Source organism: Schistocerca serialis, chromosome 4 (assembly GCF_023864345.2).
Source record: "Schistocerca serialis cubense isolate TAMUIC-IGC-003099 chromosome 4, iqSchSeri2.2, whole genome shotgun sequence".
Lineage (NCBI taxonomy): Eukaryota > Metazoa > Arthropoda > Insecta > Orthoptera > Acrididae > Schistocerca > Schistocerca serialis.
In genome coordinates this window covers 885441604-885462413 of record NC_064641.1, presented here as the reverse complement: position 1 = coordinate 885462413, position 20810 = coordinate 885441604, and the positions used below count along the sequence as shown (strand labels likewise).

The 20810-nt window shown below is 46.8% G+C and overlaps 1 protein-coding gene across 1 annotated transcript in view; it reads left to right on the top strand.

Annotated features, from left to right (window-relative positions):
* The first annotated feature begins 11032 nt into the window (after positions 1-11032).
* Positions 11033-20810, top strand: part of LOC126473550 (WW domain-binding protein 11) — a 96106-nt gene continuing 86328 nt past the window's right edge. The window contains exon 1 of the mRNA XM_050100680.1: positions 11033-11358. Within this exon, the coding sequence (XP_049956637.1) occupies positions 11295-11358 (64 nt within the window). The 5' untranslated portion in view covers positions 11033-11294. The remainder of the gene's footprint in view (positions 11359-20810) is intronic.

The window sequence follows — 20810 nt, the reverse complement described above, 5'->3', positions numbered from 1 at the left end:
GAGATGGATGGGGGCGCGCCAAAGAGGGCCAGGTAAGGAGAGACGTGGGAGGGAAAGAGGTGAGGATGGGGTGCAGGGTCTCAGTGAACAAGGCCTGATTATAGTTGGAAGGAAGGGTATATGTCACGGCAAAGTTCATAATCCTGGAAGAAGAGGCACTGGAAACTGCAATGATGAAGGAGATGGAGGGGGTGGAGGTGGAGAGAGATAGGGATACAGCGATAGAGGCACGGCAATGGCCGGGAGGGGAGGAGGGTGGAGAGGAAGGAGGAAACCAGTGGGTGGAGGGGATCAAGCCTGCAGACAATGTAAAGGATGTGGAGATGTTGGAGGAAAAGGAGGAAGTGGGGGAAGGGGATGATTTCATACAGGAGCCATGAGGGGGAAAAAAGGCGGATGTGGAAGGCAAGGTGGAGTGCATGGAGTTCTAGGATTTGGAGGGCCTTATAAAGGGGGGCGGAGATCCAGGCAACGCTGGCATAACCAAGCATAGGACAGATGAGGGATTTGTAGGTGTAGAGGTCGGTGAAAGGATGTAATCCCCATATCTGGCTAGACAGGAGTTTCAGAAGGCAGAGGCAGGAATGGACGTTCTGCTGGATGGTCAGGAGATGAGGGGTCCAGGTCAGGTGACGGTCGAGGTTGAGGGTGAGGGTGAGCAGGATGGGGCGACCATAAATGGTGAGGTAGAAATCGTGGAGACAGAAGGAGTGGGTGGGGCAGCCTATGATGATTGCCCGAGTTTTGGAGGGGTAGATACGAAGGTACCACTGGTCACAGCAAGTGGCGAACTGACTGATCAGGGTGGTTTTGGAGGGTGTGTTGGGACCATTGAAGGATAGGATAGAGAGTCAGGAAGGTGGTGTCATCAGCATATTGGAGGAGTTGGACAGGAGGGGGTGACTTGGGCCTATCGGCAGTGTATGGGAGATAGAGAAGAGGGGACAGAGCCATGGGGGACGCCAGCAGTGGGATAAAATATGGGAGTTAGTGTTGTGGAGGGTGACATAGGAAGGGCAGCGTGAGTGGAAGGAAATGACCAGACAGACAAAATTCATAGGCAGGGCAAAGGTTTGTCATTTAAAGAGGACGCTGTGATGCCAAATGTGGTCGTTGGCGTTTTTGAGATCAAGGGAACCAAACATGGCGGAGCGATGCGAATTAAGCTGGAGGGAGAGAAGGTGAATGAGTTTAAAGAGTTGATCTTCAGCGGAGAAGGAGGATTGGAAGCCACACTGGGTAAGGGTGAAGAGGTGGTGTTGATTAAGGTGCTGATGGATACAGCAGGAGAGGATGGATTCGAAGACCTTACTGAAGATGGAGGTGAGGTAGATGGGACAATAGGAAGAGGTGACGGAGGGGGTTTGTTGGGTTTGAAGAATAAGGGGACACAGGAAGTCTTCTACAGGTCAGGGTAGAAGCCGGTAGAGAGGATGACGTTATAGAGATGGGCGAGGACAGTCAGGAAGGAATAGGGGCTTTCTCTAAGGTGGCGGTAGGTGACACAGTTGTGACCAGGGGTCGTGTTACATTTGGATCAGATGATAAGTTTAATGTCTTGTGCTGTGATTGGAGTGTTGATGTTGAAGGGGGGCAACTGCCCAAGTACTAGAGACTAGGAGCAAGTGGAGCAACTGAGGTATCGGCACGTTCCATGACAGTGGGGAAAAGAGAATAATCAAAGTGTGGATCATCTGGGATGGAGAAGACCTCGGAAAGGTGGGAAGCGAAGTGGTTGGCCTTACTGTGGTTGTCAGGAAGGGAGCGGTCGTTATGGAGAAGGGGGTAGTGGGGAGCAGAATGGGAAACAGTAAGGCGATGGAAGGCAGACCAGTACTTGGAGGTGTTGAGAGGGAAAGCAGTGTTGAGTGGTGTGCAGGTCTGGCGCCAGTCCCGGCATTTCGTTGTTGTAAGAAGGTTCTGTACGTGTCGCTGTATTTGCCGGTGGCGTTGGAGTGTATCCCTGTCATGAGTGTGCAGGAAGGAGCGATAGAGGCGGCGGGATTCACTGAGGAGGAGGTCAGCCCTCGGAAGGAGAGTGGGACGATGGGGATGGATGGTTTTAGTAGGAACATGGGCATCCACGGCGTCAGTAATTACCTTCTGAAGGAAGGACGAGTCGAGGATGATGAGACAAGCGTATTTTTTTTTCTTTGTTGTATTTCGATTCCCCCCGAAGCGGGGCGGGCTGGCAGCAGCTTATTACGCTGCTCTGCAGCCTACAGACTTTTTAAAATGTAAGGAGAAGTTAAGAAACAATAAAAGCAGGCGATAAAACTGGGACTTAGATTGTAAAACGGCGGAAAATTGGGGAAAGTTAAAACAGGAAGCAAAGGGTTGGCAAAGCGAATAAAAATACACAGGATGCAGACAGTTAACATAGTAGACAGACAATTAAAAATCATGGCGACAGTCTGGTTTCTGTTCGCAAGAGATATAAAATCACACCCAGCGACAGTATGATGGCCGTACGCAACACTTCGGAAAAGACACACGACACTGAACACTCACTGTAAATACTGCACTAAAATGTCGGCACAAAGAGGACACACCATAGCCTAGGACACATGGGGGGTGGACCTGGAGAGATGAGGGAGAAAACAAGGAGGAAGGAGAGGAAAAACGAAATGGGTGGCAACGAAAGGAGGGAGAGGACTCATACGGGGGGAAGGGGCAGTGCAGATGCGAGAGGGAATGAGAAAAGGCAGAGGAGGGAAATGCAAAAGGACTCGGGCGAGAGAATGGGAGCAGAGAGAGGGTAGGAGGGGAAAAAAAAAGGGGATGGAAGGGGGGAGAGGGAGCCCAAGAAAAGAATGGAGGAAGAAGGGGGGTGAAGATCAAAGTTGATAGGAGGGATAAATGGAGGGAGAGAGGGCATCATCTGGGAGGCGGAGTTGATGGAAGCCACCTGGGGAAAGGAGATGGAGGGTAGGGGGGACACAACAGTGAAGATGTGGCAGGGGGTGGGGATGGGAGAGGAGAGGAGCAACCAGGGTGTGAGGGAGATCAAGGCAGTTGCAGGTGTGGAGTATGCGGATATGTTCGAGGAACAGGAGCAGATGGGGGAAAGGAATGAAGTCATAGAGGATCCGCATGGGAGACGGGGGGTGTATACGGAAAGTGAGACGGAGTGCATGATGCTCAAGAATCTGGAGGGACTTATAGAATTTGGGGGGGGGGGGGGCAGATATGCAGGCGGGACTGGCATAACAGAGACTGGGACAGATTAAAGATTTGTAGGTGTGGAGGATGGTAGAGGGGTGCAACCCCCATGTCCGGCCAGAGAGGAGTTTGAGGACTCGGAGGTGGTTGTGGGCTTTGGATTGGATGGAGCGGAGATGAGGGATCCAGGTGAGCTGATGGTCAATGGTGAGGCCAAGGTAGGTGAGGGTGGTGGTGAGGCGGAAAGGACGGGCATAGACAGTAAGGGAGAAATCCAGGAGTTGGAAGGAGCGAGTGTACGACCTATAATGATTGCCTGGATCTTGGAAGGATTGATTTTCAGGAGCCACTGGTTACACCATGTGGCAAAAAGGTCAAGGTGATTCTGGAGAAGGCGTTGGCACCAAAGGAGGGTAGGAGCGAGGGCGAGGAATGCGGTGTCATTGGCATATTCCTAGAGGTGTACTGGAGGGGGTGGTTGGGGCATATCTGCCATGTACAGGAAGTAGAGGAGGGGGGAGAGGAAAGAGCCCTGGGGCACACCTGCAGAGGGGTAGAAGGTGTGGGAATTGGCATTATAGATGGTAAGATAGGAGGGGCGGCAGGAGAGGAAGGAGGCCATCAGACGGATGTAGTTGCCAAGAAGGGCGTAGGTTTGGAGTTTAAACAGGAGACCGGGATGCCAGACATGGTCATAGGACTTCTCGAGGTTGAGGGAGACAAAAATGGCGGAGCGACGGGAGTTAAGCTGGAGGGAGAGGAGATGAGTGAGGCGGAGGAGTTGGTCATCGGCAGAGAAGGAAGGTTGAAAGCCACATTGGGTGTTGGGGAGGAGGTGGTTTTGGCAGAGGTGGTGATGGATGCGCCAGGAAAGGAAGGATTCCAAGAGCTTGCTAAACACCGATGTGAGACAGATAGACGATAGGAAAAGGCATCAGATGGAGGCTTGTTGGGTTTGGAGAACATCAGGATACGAGAGGTTTTCCACAGGTCGGGATAGAAGCCAGTAGCAAGGATGACATTGTAGAGTGTGGCAAGGACTGAAAGGAAGGAGGGAGGGCAGTGTTTGAGATGGCAGTAGGTAATATAAACGTGGCCGGGAGCAGTGTTGCGTTTAGTGCAGAGTGTGAGGCTGATGTCCTGTGTAGTTGGTTGGTTGTTTTGGGGAAGGAGACCAGACAGTGTGGTCATTGGTCTCATCGGATTAGGGAAGGAAGTCGGCCGTGCCCTTTCAGAGGAACCATCCTGGCTTTTGCCTGGAGTGATTTAGGGAAATCACGGAAAACCTAATTCAGGATGGCCGGACGCGAGATTGAACCGTCGTCCTCCCGAATGCGAGTCCAGTGTCTAACCACTGCGCCACCTCGCTCGGTCCTGTGTAGTGATGGGAGTGTTAAGTTCAGATGGTGGTGTGTAGCCCAAGTACTGGAAGCTAGCAGCAAGGGGAGGAACAGAGGTATTCGTACGGTCCATGACGTCAGGAAAGAGAGAATAATCAAAGTGGGGAGCATCTGGGATGGAAAAAACATCTGAGAGGTGAGAGGCAAAGTGGTTGGCCTTACTGAGGTTGTCAGGAAAGGGACAGTCATCAAGGAGGAGAGGGTACTCGGGGGTGGGGCGGTTCCCAGTAAGGCGGTGGAAAGCAGACCAATACTTGGATATGGGTGGCGACGGCGTCAGACAAGGTCTGGTGCAGGAAGGCAGCAGTGCGAGAGATGTCATCAGGAGTTTGGAGGGTAAGGTCGTGGCTGTCAACCTGGCTGTGTATGGAGTCCCGGTAAGCATCCCAGTTGGCACGGGAATAATAATGGACAAGTTTAGGGGGGATGTCGAATCGAGGAGCGTTGCGGGGATGGCGACCGTTAGAGATAGTGAGGAGAACTGGAGCATGGTCACTGCCAATGAGGTCAACGACATCTGCGATGATGCGCTCAAGGAAGTTGGGAGAGGCAAGGACCACATCAGGAGTGGTGTTGGATTCGGGTCGGGTGTGCTGAGGGAGGGCAACCAGGTCTCCCTGGAGGGTGGTGATAGACTGATGCCACTGCTGGAGGTCGGCAGGATCACGGTTGTGGATATTGAGGACAGCAGCAATCATGTAGGTGGAGAAGGTGCGGTCAATGTGGGCCAGTAAATCGTATGGGATAAGGGTGTGAGGGCAAACATAAATGGTGGCACAGGTGACAGTAAGGGTGGGGAAGAAGAGGCTGAGGGTGTGATGCTCGGCAGGATTGTTAAGGAGAGGTTGGGGCCTGACAGGGAGGTGCTTGAGGTGGCCTATAGCAACTCCAACACGCGCCAGAGGGTACAGGTCATCGGTGCCGTGAAGGGTGTAAGGAGCTGTGGAGATTGATATACGGGTTGAAGGAAGGTTTCATTTAGGACGAATGCATCCACGCAGTGCTGACGGAGGGTGTGGAGGAAGAGGAGTTTGTGGGTGGGCAGGGAGCGTATATTGTGGTACAGGATATGGTAGGGTTGTTGTACCATGGGAGGGGAAAGTTAGACGAGGGTGGTGAGGGGGGTGAAGGTGGAGACAAGCGTATTTTTTTCTTTATTGAATTTCAATTCCCTCTGAAGGGGGCGGGCTGGCAGCAGCTTAGTATGCCTCTCTTCAGCCTACAGACTTTGTTAAAAAGATGAAGAGAATAAATAATAAAAACAGGCGATAAAATCGGAGACTTAAAGAGTAAAATGGCGAAAAGAAATCGTGGAACTTAAAACTAAGAACAGAGGGATGATAAAATACATACGAAGCAGACAGGTAAAACAATATACAGACAATTAAAAAACATGGCGACAGTCTGCTTTCTGTTCGAAAAAGATATAAAATTCACACCTAGCGATAGCATGGTTTCTGTTCGCAACACGAGAAAGACGTACAACACTGAACAGTCACTGAAACACTGCACTAAAAAGTTGTCAAATGTGACATACCGCAGCTGAGAGCAGGTGGGAGGAAAGCTGGACAGAGGATGGGAAAATAAAAAAGGGGGAAAGGGGAGGAAAAGCGAAGGGGGGAGGCGGGAAAGGAGCTGACGGAGGATGAGGGCCCATAAGAGGGGGGGGGAGGTGCTGGGCAGACGCGACAGGGAGTGGGGAAGGCAGAGGAGGGGAATACAAATTGAATCGGGGGGGAGTAGGGAGGTAGGGAGAGGTTTGGTTGGGAGGAAACAGGATGGAAGGGGGGGAAGAGGGAGCCCAGGTAAAGGACAGAGGAACGGAGGGGGGAGTCATCAGAGTTGATAGGAGGGATAGATGGAGGGAGAGAGGGCATCATCTGGGAGGGGGAGTTGATGGAAGCCACCTGGGGAAAGGAGATGGAGGGTAGGGGGGACACAACAGTGAAGGCGTGGCAGGGGGATGGGAGAGGAAAGGAGCAACCAGCGGGTGAGGGCATCAAGGCGGCGGGAGGTGTAGAGTATGCGGATATGTTCGAGGAACAGGAGCAGATGGGGGAAAGGAATGAGGTCATAGAGGATCCGCGTGGGCGGCGGGAGGCTTATACGGAAGGCGAGGCGGAGTGCATGATGCTCAAGGATCTGGAGGGACTTATAGAATTTGGGGGGGGGGCAGATATGCAGGCGGGACTGGCATAACAGAGACTGGGACAGATTAAAGATTTGTAGGTGTGGAGGATGGTAGAGGGGTGCAACCCCCATGTCCGGCCAGAGAGGAGTTTGAGGACTCGGAGGTGGTTGTGGGTTTTGGATTGGATGGAGTGGAGATGAGGGATCCAGGTGAGCTGATGGTCAATGGTGAGGCCAAGGTAGGTGAGGGTGGTGGTGAGGCGGAAAGGACGGGCATAGACGGTAAGGGAGAAATCCAGGAGCTGGAAGGAGCAAGTGTACGACCTATAATGATTGCCTGGATCTTGGAAGGATTGATTTTCAGGAGCCACTGGTTACACCATGCGGCAAAAAGGTCAAGGTGATTCTGGAGAAGGCGTTGGCACCAAAGGAGGGTAGGAGCGAGGGCGAGGAATGCGGTGTCATTGGCATATTCCTAGAGGTGTACTGGAGGGGGTGGTTGGGGCATATCTGCCATGTACAGGAAGTAGAGGAGGGGGGAGAGGAAAGAGCCCTGGGGCACACCTGCAGAGGGGTAGAAGGTGTGGGAATTGGCATTATAGATGGTAAGATAGGAGGGGCGGCAGGAGAGGAAGGAGGCCATCAGACAGATGTAGTTGCCAAGAAGGGCGTAGGTTTGGAGTTTAAACAGGAGACCGGGATGCCAGACATGGTCATAGGACTTCTCGAGGTTGAGGGAGACAAAAATGGCGGAGCGACGGGAGTTAAGCTGGAGGGAGAGGAGATGAGTGAGGTGGAGGAGTTGGTCATCGGCAGAGAAGGAAGGTCGAAAGCCACATTGGGTGTTGGGGAGGAGGTGGTGATGGATGCGCCAGGAAAGGAAGGATTCCAAGAGCTTGCTGAACACTGATGTGAGACAGATAGACGATAGGAAAAGGCATCAGATGGAGGCTTGTTGGGTTTGGAGAACATCAGGATACGAGAGGTTTTCCACAGGTCGGGATAGAAGCCAGTAACAAGGATGACATTGTAGAGGGTGGCAAGGACTGAAAGGAAGGAGGGAGGGCAGTGTTGGAGGTGGTGATAGGTAATGCAGTCGTGGCCGGGAGCAGTGTTGCGTTTAGTGCAGAGTGTGAGGCTGATGTCCTGTGTAGTGATGGGGGTGTTAAGTTCAGATGGTGGTGTGTGGCCCAAGTACTGGAAGCTAGGAGCAAGGGGAGGAACAGAGGTATTCGTACGGTCCATGACATCAGGGAAGAGGGAATAATCAAAGTGGGGAGCATCTGGGATGGAAAAAACATTTGAGAGGTGAGAGGTAAAGTGGTTGGCCTTACTGAGGTTGTCAGGAAAGGGACAGTCATCAAGGAGGAGAGGGTACTCGGGGGTGGGGCGGTTCCCAGTAAGGCGGTGGAAAGCAGACCAGTACTTGGATATGGGTGGCGACGGCGTCAGACAAGGTCTGGTGCAGGAAGGCAGCAGTGCGAGAAATGTCGTCAGGAGTTTGGAGGGTAAGGTCGTGGCTGTCAACCTGGCTGTGTATGGAGTCCCGGTAGGCATCCCAGTTGGCACGGGAGTAATCATGGACAAGTTTAGGGGGGATGTCGAGGCGAGGAGCGTTGCGGGGATGGCGACCATTAGAGATAATGAGGAGAACTGGAGCATGGTCACTGCCAATGAGGTCAACGACATCTGCGGTGATGCACCCGAGGAGGTTGGGAGAGGCAAGGATCACATCAGGAGTGGTGTTGGATTCGGGTCGGCTGTGCTGAGGGAGGGCAACCAGGTCTCCCTGGAGGGTGGTGATAAACTGATGCCACTGCTGGAGGTCGGGAGGATCATGGTTGTGGATATTGAGGTCAGTGGCAAACACGTAGGTGGAGAAGGTGCGGTCAATGTGGGCCAGGAAATCGTATGGGATAAGGGTGTGAGGGCGAACATAAATGGTGGCACAGGTGACAGTAAGGGTGGGGAAGAAGAGGCTGAGGGTGTGATGCTCGGTAGGATTGTTAAGGAGAGGTTGGGGCCCGACAGGGAGGTGCTTGAGGTGGCCTATAGCAACTCCGCCATGCGCCAGAGGGTACGGGTCCTCGGTGCCATGAAGGGTGTAAGGAGCTCTGGAGATGGAGATATGGGTTGAAGAAAGGTTTCATTTAGGACGAATGCATCCACGCGGTGCTGACGGAGGGTGTGGAGGAAGAGGAGTTTGTGGATGGCAGGGAGCGAATATTGTGGTACAGGATATGGTAGGGTTGTTGTACCATGGGAGGGGAAAGTTAGACGAGGGTGGTGAGGGGGGTGAAGGTGGAGACAAGCGTATTATCATACCTTAATTTAAGTAACGAATTGCACACAGTGCTTTCAGGTGCGTTGTTATGTTTTTGAGAATATTACAGCACCATCAATCTCAAAGAAAGCAAATGTTCCAAATCAAACATTTCTATTTATTTATATACTATACGAATATGTAATTAAAAATGGTCGAACCTATTTTAAAAAATGCCATCTATTTTTCCCTGTCACACTCGAACAAATTTTCTTTTATTTTTTCACTTGATGATAATTTCGTTAGATATTTGGCCCGGTCACTGTCATGGACCACCCTGTATATTGAATGTGTGGAAAAAAGATTCCAATATTTACAAAGAATGTCGTATGTAGTATAGGGGAAGAAAAACTCTGGTTGTAAACTTTACATCTTCAGAGTTATGGTGTACTACCACTAACACCCAGCCCGCCCCCTTCTGGGGGGAATCGAAACCCAAGAAAGAGAAAAAAAATACTACTTTCAATGATCATTATGTCCTTCCACTACCTTTCACAACATGTGCTCAATGTGAACAGGGTACTGAAGACGTTTTAACTTTCTTTTAATACATTTCCCTTTTCCGTTCTCGTCACACTTAGTATTTCCTTGGTTAGTGCCAAGCAAATTGGTGCAATAGTTAGCACACTAGACTTGCCTTCAGAAGGACAGTGGTTCAAATCTGCAACCAGCTACCAAGATTTTATTTTCGACGATTTCCTTAAATATCTTCAGGAAAATTCTAGAATGGTTGCTTGGAAAGGCCATAGCTGATTTCCTTGTGCTCCATCTCTAATGACCTCGATGTCGACTGGACGTTAAACCCTAATCTGCCTTCCTGTCTTGCTTAGTACAGACTTTCCAAATCAACTTAAGTATTGAGCACATTATGCATCACCTCTTCTAAAGGAGTAACTCATGTTGACACACAACCCTTCAATGGCTTGCTTGCAAAATTTTCTGTCGTAAACGTCAGTGACAGTTACATTTCATTAATGGGTTGAAGCTGTGAGTGTGTGCTGTTTCTGTAAAGTTTACTAACAACCAGTTATTACTAGTGCTAATCCACTTCTACAGACTATTACCAGAACTACCTCTAGATTAAATTTTTCTTCTGCTGTCAATTTGGATATTATATTGTTGAGAATAGTAGTTGTTCTTCCTGTTTATCTATTATTTCTTACAGAGCATTTTGGTAACTTAACTGAGAACATTTTCATCTTTTTATACAAGAAAAACGTTAAGACTGATTTAAAAATCTACCATAGATCTCTCCCACACAAAACAATTTCCTGTTGTTGGAGGAAAGTACAGGTCAGACCCATCTACAGACAGGATCGGAGAAGTGATCCAGTAAACAACCAAACAGTATCCTTGACATCAATTTATTGTAGAATCTTAGAACATATTTTGAGCTCAAAAGTACTAAGGTACCTAGAGCATAATAACCTTTTCCACACCAACCAGGATGGATTCTGAAAAATCGATCATGTGAACTTATCTTGCACTTTTCTGACATAACTTCCTGGAAGCATTTGATTAAGGCAGTCAGGTGGATGCAGTATTTCTCGATTTTCGAAAAGTTTTTGAGTCAGTACCTCATCCACGCTATCAAAATTACGCCCGCATGTGGATTAAGCGAACTCCGTGAATGGATTGAGAATTTCTGGGTAGGGAAGATGTACCATGTTATGTTGGATTGAGGATTTTGGTCAGATGTGGCAGTAACTTCAAGTTCACCTCCAGAAACGTGTTGCGATCTATGTTAACACTAATTTCCGAATTTTCGCAGATGAAGCAACTGTATATACTAAAGTACTGTCTGAAAAGAGCTTTACCATCCCGTATATTGACTTGAAAATGGAAATAAAAGTGAATTTCAAATTTTATTCTGTCATCGACTGTGTAGTCGCTCTTCTTTGCCAGTGAGAACTTGCACACTTTTCTCTACATGTGGTCGATATTTGTACTGGCTCACTGCAATACGACTTACTGTGCGCCAAAGATAAATGCTAAAAAAAGTCGGCATCTTGATTTAGTTACATCCTTGACAGGTTTGTTGATCGAGTGTCGGCGTCTTGTTGTTATACTGAAAGTGGAAGGATGGTATTTATGCGGTGATGTTAATATGTATTTGGACGTAGACGTAGAAAACTGCAAGGACACGAAGTGCCACATCAGTTCTCCTGTGAATATTAGTTCGTTATGACTCCTTGTCATAAGAACAGTGAATCTAAGAAGTTCTGAGTGCAAGTAAACTAAGGTTAACTTAAGAGGTACAAGCTGCAACAGCCTCCAAAATGGGTAGGAGATCAATAAATACCACCAAGAGTGGTAAATATATGAACCCAACAGATCAGGCGAGTAAGTATAACATTTAAACGTGTACATAAATTTAAATTTATTTTAGCCGCTCATATAAATATTGGTGTTTATGTGTAGCATTAAACACTTTTTGTCAGTTTTGCTTGCGTCTTTTTAGAATGAAAACAATGTTGCATTCAGTGTTGGGAATTCAGCCTTGATGCGATTCGCGTAGTTGTAATGCTGAATTTCTCATTATGATAATGCTTTTTTGCCTTGATTACAAACTCACACTTCAGTACTAATCCATTTTTCTAGGAAATACTTAATTAACGTGATTGAGCATATTTTGCATATCTTAACCGTTCGGGTCTTGGAAATAAAGAAGTCTACGATTTATGCTATTTCGTTGACAGAATATGGCCTATTATTTTTCACTGTACCATAGCATATTTTGATTATTTAGCTGTAGTTCTAAAAATGTTTATAAGACAACCAGTAGGCTTTCCCTTTACCAGCATTTACATTTTAATATATGCACCAAAAAGCTGCTGTAAAACTATCTTGCTACAACTAGTTTCAGATATGTCATCATGATCTCGCAAACTTTGAAGCTTTAAATGTTGTTGGTCCTATACCATGTGTCTATTATTTCAAAGTATGTTAAGTAAATTGTTAATGATGAAATATTCAAAATCTATTTCATCAGATCTATCTGCTGGCAATCCTACGTTGCTCAGGCAAAAGCTTGATGCATTAGCAGAGAGAGGAAACTGTGGTTATGACAAGAAATTTTACAGTTCATTAACAGTTTTGCACCATCAGCAAAAGTTTGAAGTTGATGGAAAGGATTACTGAGAAAGGTAATGCGTACTCTCCAGTGGCTGTACAAGTTGGTGCTATTCTGATTGTTAGACCAGAACCTGTAGCTCAGAGAATGGCAAAATACTTTGAACAAATTAAATACAATGACAATTAGGATCCTTCATCTCAATTAAGATGCAACGTAGTTGAGAGAATACAGGTCGACGTAATGTCCAGTAACACTGGAGAGTACAACTGCCCCTTTTGTTAGAAAGATTAGAGCATGTGATGTCTGTGACTCTCAGTACATCATCAGGGACAGACAAAATGCACTACAGCACGTCACACAATATTTACATTGATGTGAAAGACTACCTCCACATGGTTTTTAACAGAATGTGGTCTGATGGACAGTACCCTGGTTCTCAGAAGGTACAGTCGTGATACTCTCCCTGCTTATTGTATGTCTAGAAATCAGAGATCTCAATTACTGAAATGCCTTCACAAAAGAATACGAAGTAAATATTGCAAAACTCGATTCGAGAAAAGCTGCCAACATGAGTAACGTAGAAGTAGATACCTCAGAGTAGTGAAGCGTTTTAAATCACTTAATAAAAGCAAGTCCTCTGGTCCAGACTGTATACCAGTTAGGTTCCTTTCAGAGTATGCTGATGCAATAGCTCCATACTTAACAATCATATACAACCTTTGTTTGGAAAATGTAGCGTCCTTGATATAGGCAAATTGGACAGATGCCAGCATACCAAACACAGAATGCATCTAAATTATGAAGGAAAAAACTTTGTATGTAAACTGATAAATGAAATCATTGCGAACAGAGAGAGAGTGAACAAATAAATTCCATGTACTGGTATGGGACCAGTCTCAGCAAAAGAAAAAGAAGTATGCTCAAAAGCAGCAGAATCATCAGTGGCGGAACCAACAACTAATTCAACATCTTGAGCGGTGACTATTGCCCATCCTACACCCAACAGAAAACAAACTCGGCGTTTTTTATGGTAAGTAACACGAGAGATGAGGATTCACAGTTGCGTGAAGCATCTATCTCGTGTGTTCGATATGAGTTTTCCACACCTCAAGCAATACTATCAACTAATGTACTGAAAAAAGCCACTCCTAGCAAACATGACGCAAATGCAGAGGTGAGAAAAAATCAAACTTTGTCTTTATTCCACCAAAATATATGTAGCCTCAAGAATAAAATAGACCAGTTGCTAATAAATTTAAAAGACGAGTGTGAAAGTGAGCCTGATTTACGTTATGAGTGGAATCCACAGGCTACAGATTGAGAACTTTAGTTTAGCTACTCATTACTGTAGATCTGTTATGGAAAAGGTGGTGTTGCAATATTTGTAAAAAATAATATAGTGTATAAATCCCTAGATTTAAGCAAATACTGTGATGAACAACATTTTGAGGTGTATGGCATTGAGTTAACAGCAGACAATGCAACTGTTATTGTTCTGGCTGTTTACAGGGCACCTGCTGGAAATCTAAATGTATTTCTAAGACAAACTGAATCACTTCTGTCCCACCTATGTAGGAAAACTAAATCTATCATTGTTATGGGTAACTTCAATGTGGACCTTTTAACAGAAAATAGAAACAAAACAGACTTTGAACATGTAATGTACTGTTACAATTTAGTACCATTGGTGGACACTCCAACTAGAGTAACTGCCAGCTCTAGCACTTTAATGGATAATGTATTTGTAAATAAGGATATTTGCAATAATTTAACCATGAAAAATATTATAAATGATCTCTCTGATCATGAAGGGCATTTCCTCACTCTAAACCAAATGAATGTACAAAGAAAAGAAAATTTCATTTGGAAAACATTTAGGATTATAAACAGACACACCACTGAAACCTTTAATCAGCAATTACAGCTTGTGGACTGGTCTCCTTGTATATGCTACAGTTGATGTTAATTCAAGATTTAATATTTAATATATTTATCAATGAAGTTACAAACCTTTTTGAAGAAGCATTTCCTAAAAAATCAGTGAGAGAAAACCTGTTCAAATCTGGAAACAAACCTTGGATTACTAAAGGCATCAAAATCTCTTGTAAAACAAGAAGAGAACTATATGCTGCAGCCAGGAGTTCAAATGATAACAATAGGATTACACACTATCAAATCTACAATAAAGTTCTGAATAAGACCATTCAGGCAGCAAAGAACATGTGCTTGAAGGCAGAAATTGACAATTCGAGCAATAAAGTAAAAACTATCTGGAAATTTGTAAAGAAGGAAACGGGGAAAAATGCAGTGTGTAGTGAAAATATCCAAATCAAAAGTGATGGTAATCTCGTTAGCGATCCAAAAACAGTTGCAGACACATTCAACAACAATTTTTTGACAGTAACAGAAAAAATAGGTTTACAAGGGTCCATGAAGCCAGCCATCAATCTTTTGAAAGCAAGAGTACCTGGTTCAGTACAACACATGAAGGTAAAAACAGTCACTGTTCAAGAAATTGAAAGAGTTATTAAATCCCTGAAAAGTAAAAACTCTGCTGGAATTGACAACATTTCTAACAAATTATTAGAATACTGCTCCAGCCATGTAAGTAAAGTCCTTCGCCACATTTTTGGTGCGTCACTTAAGTAAGAAATAGTTCCTGAGAGGCTTAAGTATGCAGTTGTAAAACCGCAGTATAAGAAGGGGGATAAGACGGATACTGCTAACTATAGGCCAATATTACTACTGACAATCTTTTCAAAGGTTTTAGAGAAACTATTGCATGCCAGGATAGTTAAGCATCTCAGTGAACACAATATGTTGAGCAAAAGTCAGTTTAGATTTCAGAAAGGTTTGTCAACAGAAGATGCAGTATTTGCATTTACTGGCAAACTCTTGGAATCTATCAACAAAAAACTGAAAGTGATTGGCATATTTTGTGACCTAACAAAAGCATTTGACTGTGTAAATCACCAAATTCTAATATATTCCACTAAATTGCCCCATGTCATTAACGTCGATATGCAGCAGGATTTTGGAACATATATTGTGTTCAAAGATTATGAATTACCTCTAAGAAAACTGTCTACTGACACACAGTCAACACAGATTTAGAAAATATCGTTCTTGTGAGAGACAACTAACTCTTTACTCGCACAAAATGTTGAGTGCTATTTACAAGGGATTTCAAATTGATACCGTATTTCTGGAAGGCTTTTGGCACTGTTCCATACAAGTGGCTTGTAGTGAAATTGAATGCTTATGGAATATCGTATCGATTATGTGACTGGATTCGTGATTTCCTGTCAGAGAGGTCACAGTTCATAGTAACTGATGGAAAGTCATTGAGTAAAACAGAAGTGATTTCTGACATTCGCTTTTCCTGTTCTTTACCTATATAAATTATTTGAGAGACAATCTCAGCAGCCGTCTTAGATTGTTTGCAGATGACGCTGTCGTTTATCGTCTAGTAAAGTCGCCAGAAGATCAAAACAAATTGCAAAACGATTTAGAAAAGATATCTGAATGGTGCAGAGATTGGCAATTGACCCTAAATAATGAAAAGTGTGAGGTCATCCACATGAGTGCTAAAAGGAATCCGCTAAACTTTGGTTACATGATGACTCAGTCAGATCTAAAGGCCATAAATTAACTAAATACCTGGGAATTACAATTACAAACAACTTAAATTGGAAGCAACACATAGAAAATGTTGTGGGGAAGACTAACCAAAGACTGCATTTTATTGGCAGGACACTTAGAAAATGTAACAGATCTACTAAGGGGACTGCCTACGTTACGCTTGTCCGTCCTCTTCTGGAATACTGCTGCACGGCGTGGCATCCTTACCAGATAGGATTGATGGAGTACATTGAAAAAGTTAAAGAAGGGCAGCATGTTTTGTATTATCACGAAGTATGAGAGATAGTGTCACTGAAATGATACAGGATTTGGGATGGACATCATGAAAATAAAGGCGTTTTTTGCTGCGGAGGAATCCTCTCATGAAATTCCAATCACCAACTTTCTCCTCCAAATGTGAAAATATTTTGTTGGCGCTGACTTACATAGTGAGAAATGATCACCATGATAAAATAAGAGAAAATCGGAGCTCGTACGTAAAGATATAAGTGTTCGTTCTTTCCACGTGCTCTACAAGATTGGAATAATAGAGAATTGTGAAGGTGGTTCGATGAACCCTCTGCCAGGCACTTTTATATGATTTGCAGAGTATCCATGTATATGTAGACCTTCAGAATCTGACAGCTGTACAAATAGGGCCTACAATGTTTTGCGTTCCCATCATAGAATGTGCTCGCAGTAACTCTTTTTGCAACCCTCATCAAGAGTATATAGTGTCGTCAGTTAGGGAGCTCTATTCATTGCTCGTCATCCTGGAGCATCAGAACTCCCGGCAAAGGCCGCCGTGCCAGGCGGCCCTTGCTGTGGCTGGGTGGCACCCGTGAGGAGAGCCCCTGATCGGAGTGGGTGGTATCAGGGCGGACACTATGCAAATGAAACGCATACGGGTCCAGAACTCTGGCCGTTTTTCTGCGGCCGTCTCTCTGTGTGGAACTGATTCTTCTAGCACTGCTTCTCCTGCCCCTTCGGCCTTCCCTTCCATGGCTACCCCCTGGGACGAGGGTCAGGCCTGTCGGCTAAGGGCGAAACCTTTCCCCCGCTATCTGGTTTGCACCAGGACTGATGGGGATACCTTCATCAATACCAAACCTTTATTCTTTGTGGAACACATTGAAGACAAGTTTGGTGAAGTGGACTCCCTGAGCAAGATGCGGTCGGGTTCGTTGCTGATCAAAACTGCTTCAGCTGCCCAGTCTGCGGCCCTTCATGCCTGTACCCATCTTGGCACAATTCCTGTGTCCATTACCCCCCACCAGTCTCTCAGTATGGTTCAAGGTGTGATTTTTCACAGGGACCTCATCCTTCAAACTGATGTGGAACTTTGGGACAATCTCGGGCGGCGGGGTGTTCACTATGTTCAGCGTGTTCAGAAGGATCCTAAGGACAATTGCATTGATACTGGTGTCTTTATCCTGGCCTTTGAAGGGGATACCCTCCCTGAGAAAGTAAAGATTATGGTTTATTGATGTGATGTGAAGACGTACATCCCACCTCCTATGAGGTGCTTTAAGTGCTTGCATTTTGGACACATGTCTTCCCGCTGTTCGCAGGCCCCTCTCTGTGGTGACTGTGGACATCCACTCCATGAAGGGAGTCTCTGTGTTCCCCCTCCTTTGTGTGTTAATTGTCATGGCAATCATTCTCCATGTTCACCAGATTGCCCAGTATATAAGAAGGAAAAGAAGATACAGGAGTACAAGTCCCTTGATCATTTAACATACACAGAGGCTCGTAAGAAGTATACACGTCTTCACCCTGTGTCCATGATGTCTATTTATGCTTTAGTAACATCTTCACACCTTCCTCCCCCTTCCTAACCCCAATCCCGGACCCCTCTCCTCACCCCCTTCCCTGCGGCTCCCACACCTTCTCCTCTGGGTGCTGCTCCCCCTCCCCAGCCGGAGAAGTGTCCCACTCCTTCGGCGTCTGTCAGTCGAGGGCGCCCCTCCCGGGATGCCCCTTCCCGGCACCTTCCAGGCCAAAGGTCTGCTGCCACGCGAGAACCCCGGTCTGTTGGCCCCGAGGTCGCCCGATCTCTTTCTGTTTCCGATCTTGCTGGAGCTGGCTCCTTTATGCCACACAGCCCTCCTCGATCTCAACCAGAAAGGAAGAAGAAACACAAGTCCCGCGACAAAGAGCCTCTGGTGTCACCAGAGGTCCCATCCCCGGCTTCACCACCAGATTCTGACCTGTCGTTCATGGATGTCACCCCCTCCTTGTCAGTGACAGGTGGTGACCCGGCGGTATGACTGGCTTTAGCCTGTTCAACCCCCATTTCAATCTTCGTACTGTGGTTATCCAATGGAATTGTAATGGATACTACCGTCACCCTCCGGAATTGAAATCCCTTATTTCGTCTTACTCTGCAGCTTGTGTGGTTCCACAGGAATCTCATTTTACTGATGATCACTCACCGACCCTCTGTGGGTCCCGTGTTTTCTGTCGAAATCGGGTCGAACCCCTGCGGGCTTCTGGTGGCGTTTGTACGTTGGTCCGTACAGAAATTGCTAGCACGTGGATTCGTCTTCAAACTACATTGGAAGCGGTTGCTGTTAGGGTCCACCTGGACTCTGAGGCCATGGTTTGCAATCTTTATCTCCCTCCTGACAGGACTCTTTACACCTGCTGCCTTAACTGCCCTTCTTCAGCAACTTCCTCCTCCCTTCCTCCTTCTTGGGGATTTTGATGCTCATCATCCCTTGTGGGGCAGTGCATTTCCATCTAGACGAGGTCTTCTCTTAGATCAGTTTATTACAGACCACGACTTGTGCCTTCTTAATGAATGCTCCCCTACTCATTTCAGTGCCGGCCATGGTACCTTTTCTGCCATTGATCTTTCTCTTTCTTCTCCCTCTCTCCTCCCTTCATTACACTGGTCACCACACAATGACCTTTGTGATAGTGGCCATTTCCCGTTGATTCTCTCTCTCCCTTCCCGCTCCCTGATGGACAGGCTATCGTTGGTCTTTCCAACGTGCCGATTGGCCTCTATACACTGCACAAGTCGTGTTTTCTCCCTCTTTGACAGGTTGTATTGATGACGTCCTACGTGACTTGTCTGACGCGATTGTTCGCGCTGCTAGCCTTGCTGTACCATGCTCATCTGGACCATTTCGTTGCCGTCAAGTCCCATGGTGGAGTACGGCCATTGCCATTGCCACCTGTGAACGCCGTCCAGCTTTGCAACACCTTAAGAGGCACCCATCCGTTGCCAGCCTTATTACCTTTAAGCACCTTCGCACTAAAGCCCGTTATTTAATCAAACAGAGCAAACGGATATGTTGGAAACGATTTGTTTCTTCCCTCGGTTCTACTGTCCCTATGTCACGGGTATGGGCTACACTTCGCTCTCTCCAAGGCTGCCATCAGCAGTCCAGCCTCCCAGGCCTTCAGCTCCCAGATGGCCTTTGTACGGACCCGTTGATTCTTGCGGAACATCTTGTGACCCATTTTGCAATGGTATCAGCATCAGCCTCGTATCCGGCTGCTTTCCTTCACCAGAAACAGCGGACCGAAGCTTCCACCTTGTGTTTTACCCCTTGTCAGTCAGAATCTTACAACGAACCTTTTACTGAATGGGAATTTCTTTCTGCACTTTCTTCTTCCATGATACAGCCCCTGGCCCAGACTCCATTCATAACCAACTGCTTCAACATCTTAGTGCTCCACAATGGCAACATCTTCTCCGGGTGTTTAACCATATCTGGCTCCAGGGTGACTTCCCTTCTCAGTGGAGGGATAGCATCATGGTTCCTGTCCTTAAGCCTGGTAAGAACCCCCTCTTTGTTGACAGCTATCGGCCAATTAGTCTGACCAATGTTTTGCAAGTTACTTGAACGGATGGTAGCCCATCGACTCAATTGGGTCCTCGAATCTCTGAATCTATTGTCCCCTTACCAGTGTGGCTTCTGAGAGGGATGGTCTCCGATCGATCATTTACTTCGCTTGGGATCCACAGTTCAGCAGGCTTTTTCCCAGTGCCACCATTTGGTTGCAGTATTTTTTGACCTATACAAGGCCTATGACACGGCCTGGCACCATCGCATCTTACTTAAACTTCATCAGTGGGGTCTTCGGAGCCCACTCCCGATTTTTATCTGCCAGTTCCTGTTCCATCAGTCATTCAGGGTTCGGGTTGGTACTGTTTTTAGTTCTCCATGGACCGAGGAGACAGGCATCCCACAGGGTTCTGTCTTGAGTGTACTTCTTTTCCTCATTGCTATCGATGGACTTGTGGCCTGTCGGTCCTTTGGTTGCCCCTGCCCTGTATGTGGATGATTTCTGCATTTGGGTTAGTTCCTCTTTGATGGCCTCTGCAGAGGCAGCTCCAGGGAGCTATACGGCGTGCCTCTGCATGGACCCTCTCACACGGGTTTCAATTCTCTCCTTTAAAATCACGGGTGGTCCACTTCCGTCGCCGTACTACAATCCACCCTGATCCAGAGCTCTATCTCGATGCACAACGATTGCCTGTGGTCCCACAGTTTCGTTTCCTGGGTCTTCTTTTCAACAAGCTCACTTGGCTGCCCCATATCAGACTTCTGAAGGTAGGATGTTTCTGTAAACTCAATGTTCTTCGCTTCCCGGTCCAATCCTCTTGGGGTGTGGACCGCTCCCTCCTTCTCCGTCTTTATCGTGCTCTAGTTCTGTCTCGCTTGGACTATGGTTGCCAAGTTTATGGTTCGGCTGCTCCTTCCACACTGCACGTACTGGATCCAGTCCACCATCGTGGTATCGGTTTGGCCACTGGTGCCTTCCCTACTAGCCCTATTGATAGTCTCCTGGTTGAAGCTGGGATGGCCCCCCTTTCTGTTCGGCGGTCCCAGCTTGTGATGTCTTATGCACTTGCTATCCGTTCCTCTCCCACTCATCCTTCCTATTCTATCCTGTTCACAGACCATGGACGTCGCCCACCCGATTCCCGCCCTCGGGCGGGTTTACCGGTTGGGCTCCACCTTGGGTCTCTTTGCCGTGATTTTCAGCTTCCTTCTTTGTCCTGTCTTTCTCGCTCCCTCCCCTCCAACCCCCCCCCCTTAGTTAATCCCTCGGCCTCGGATTCGGATGGATCTCCCCTCCT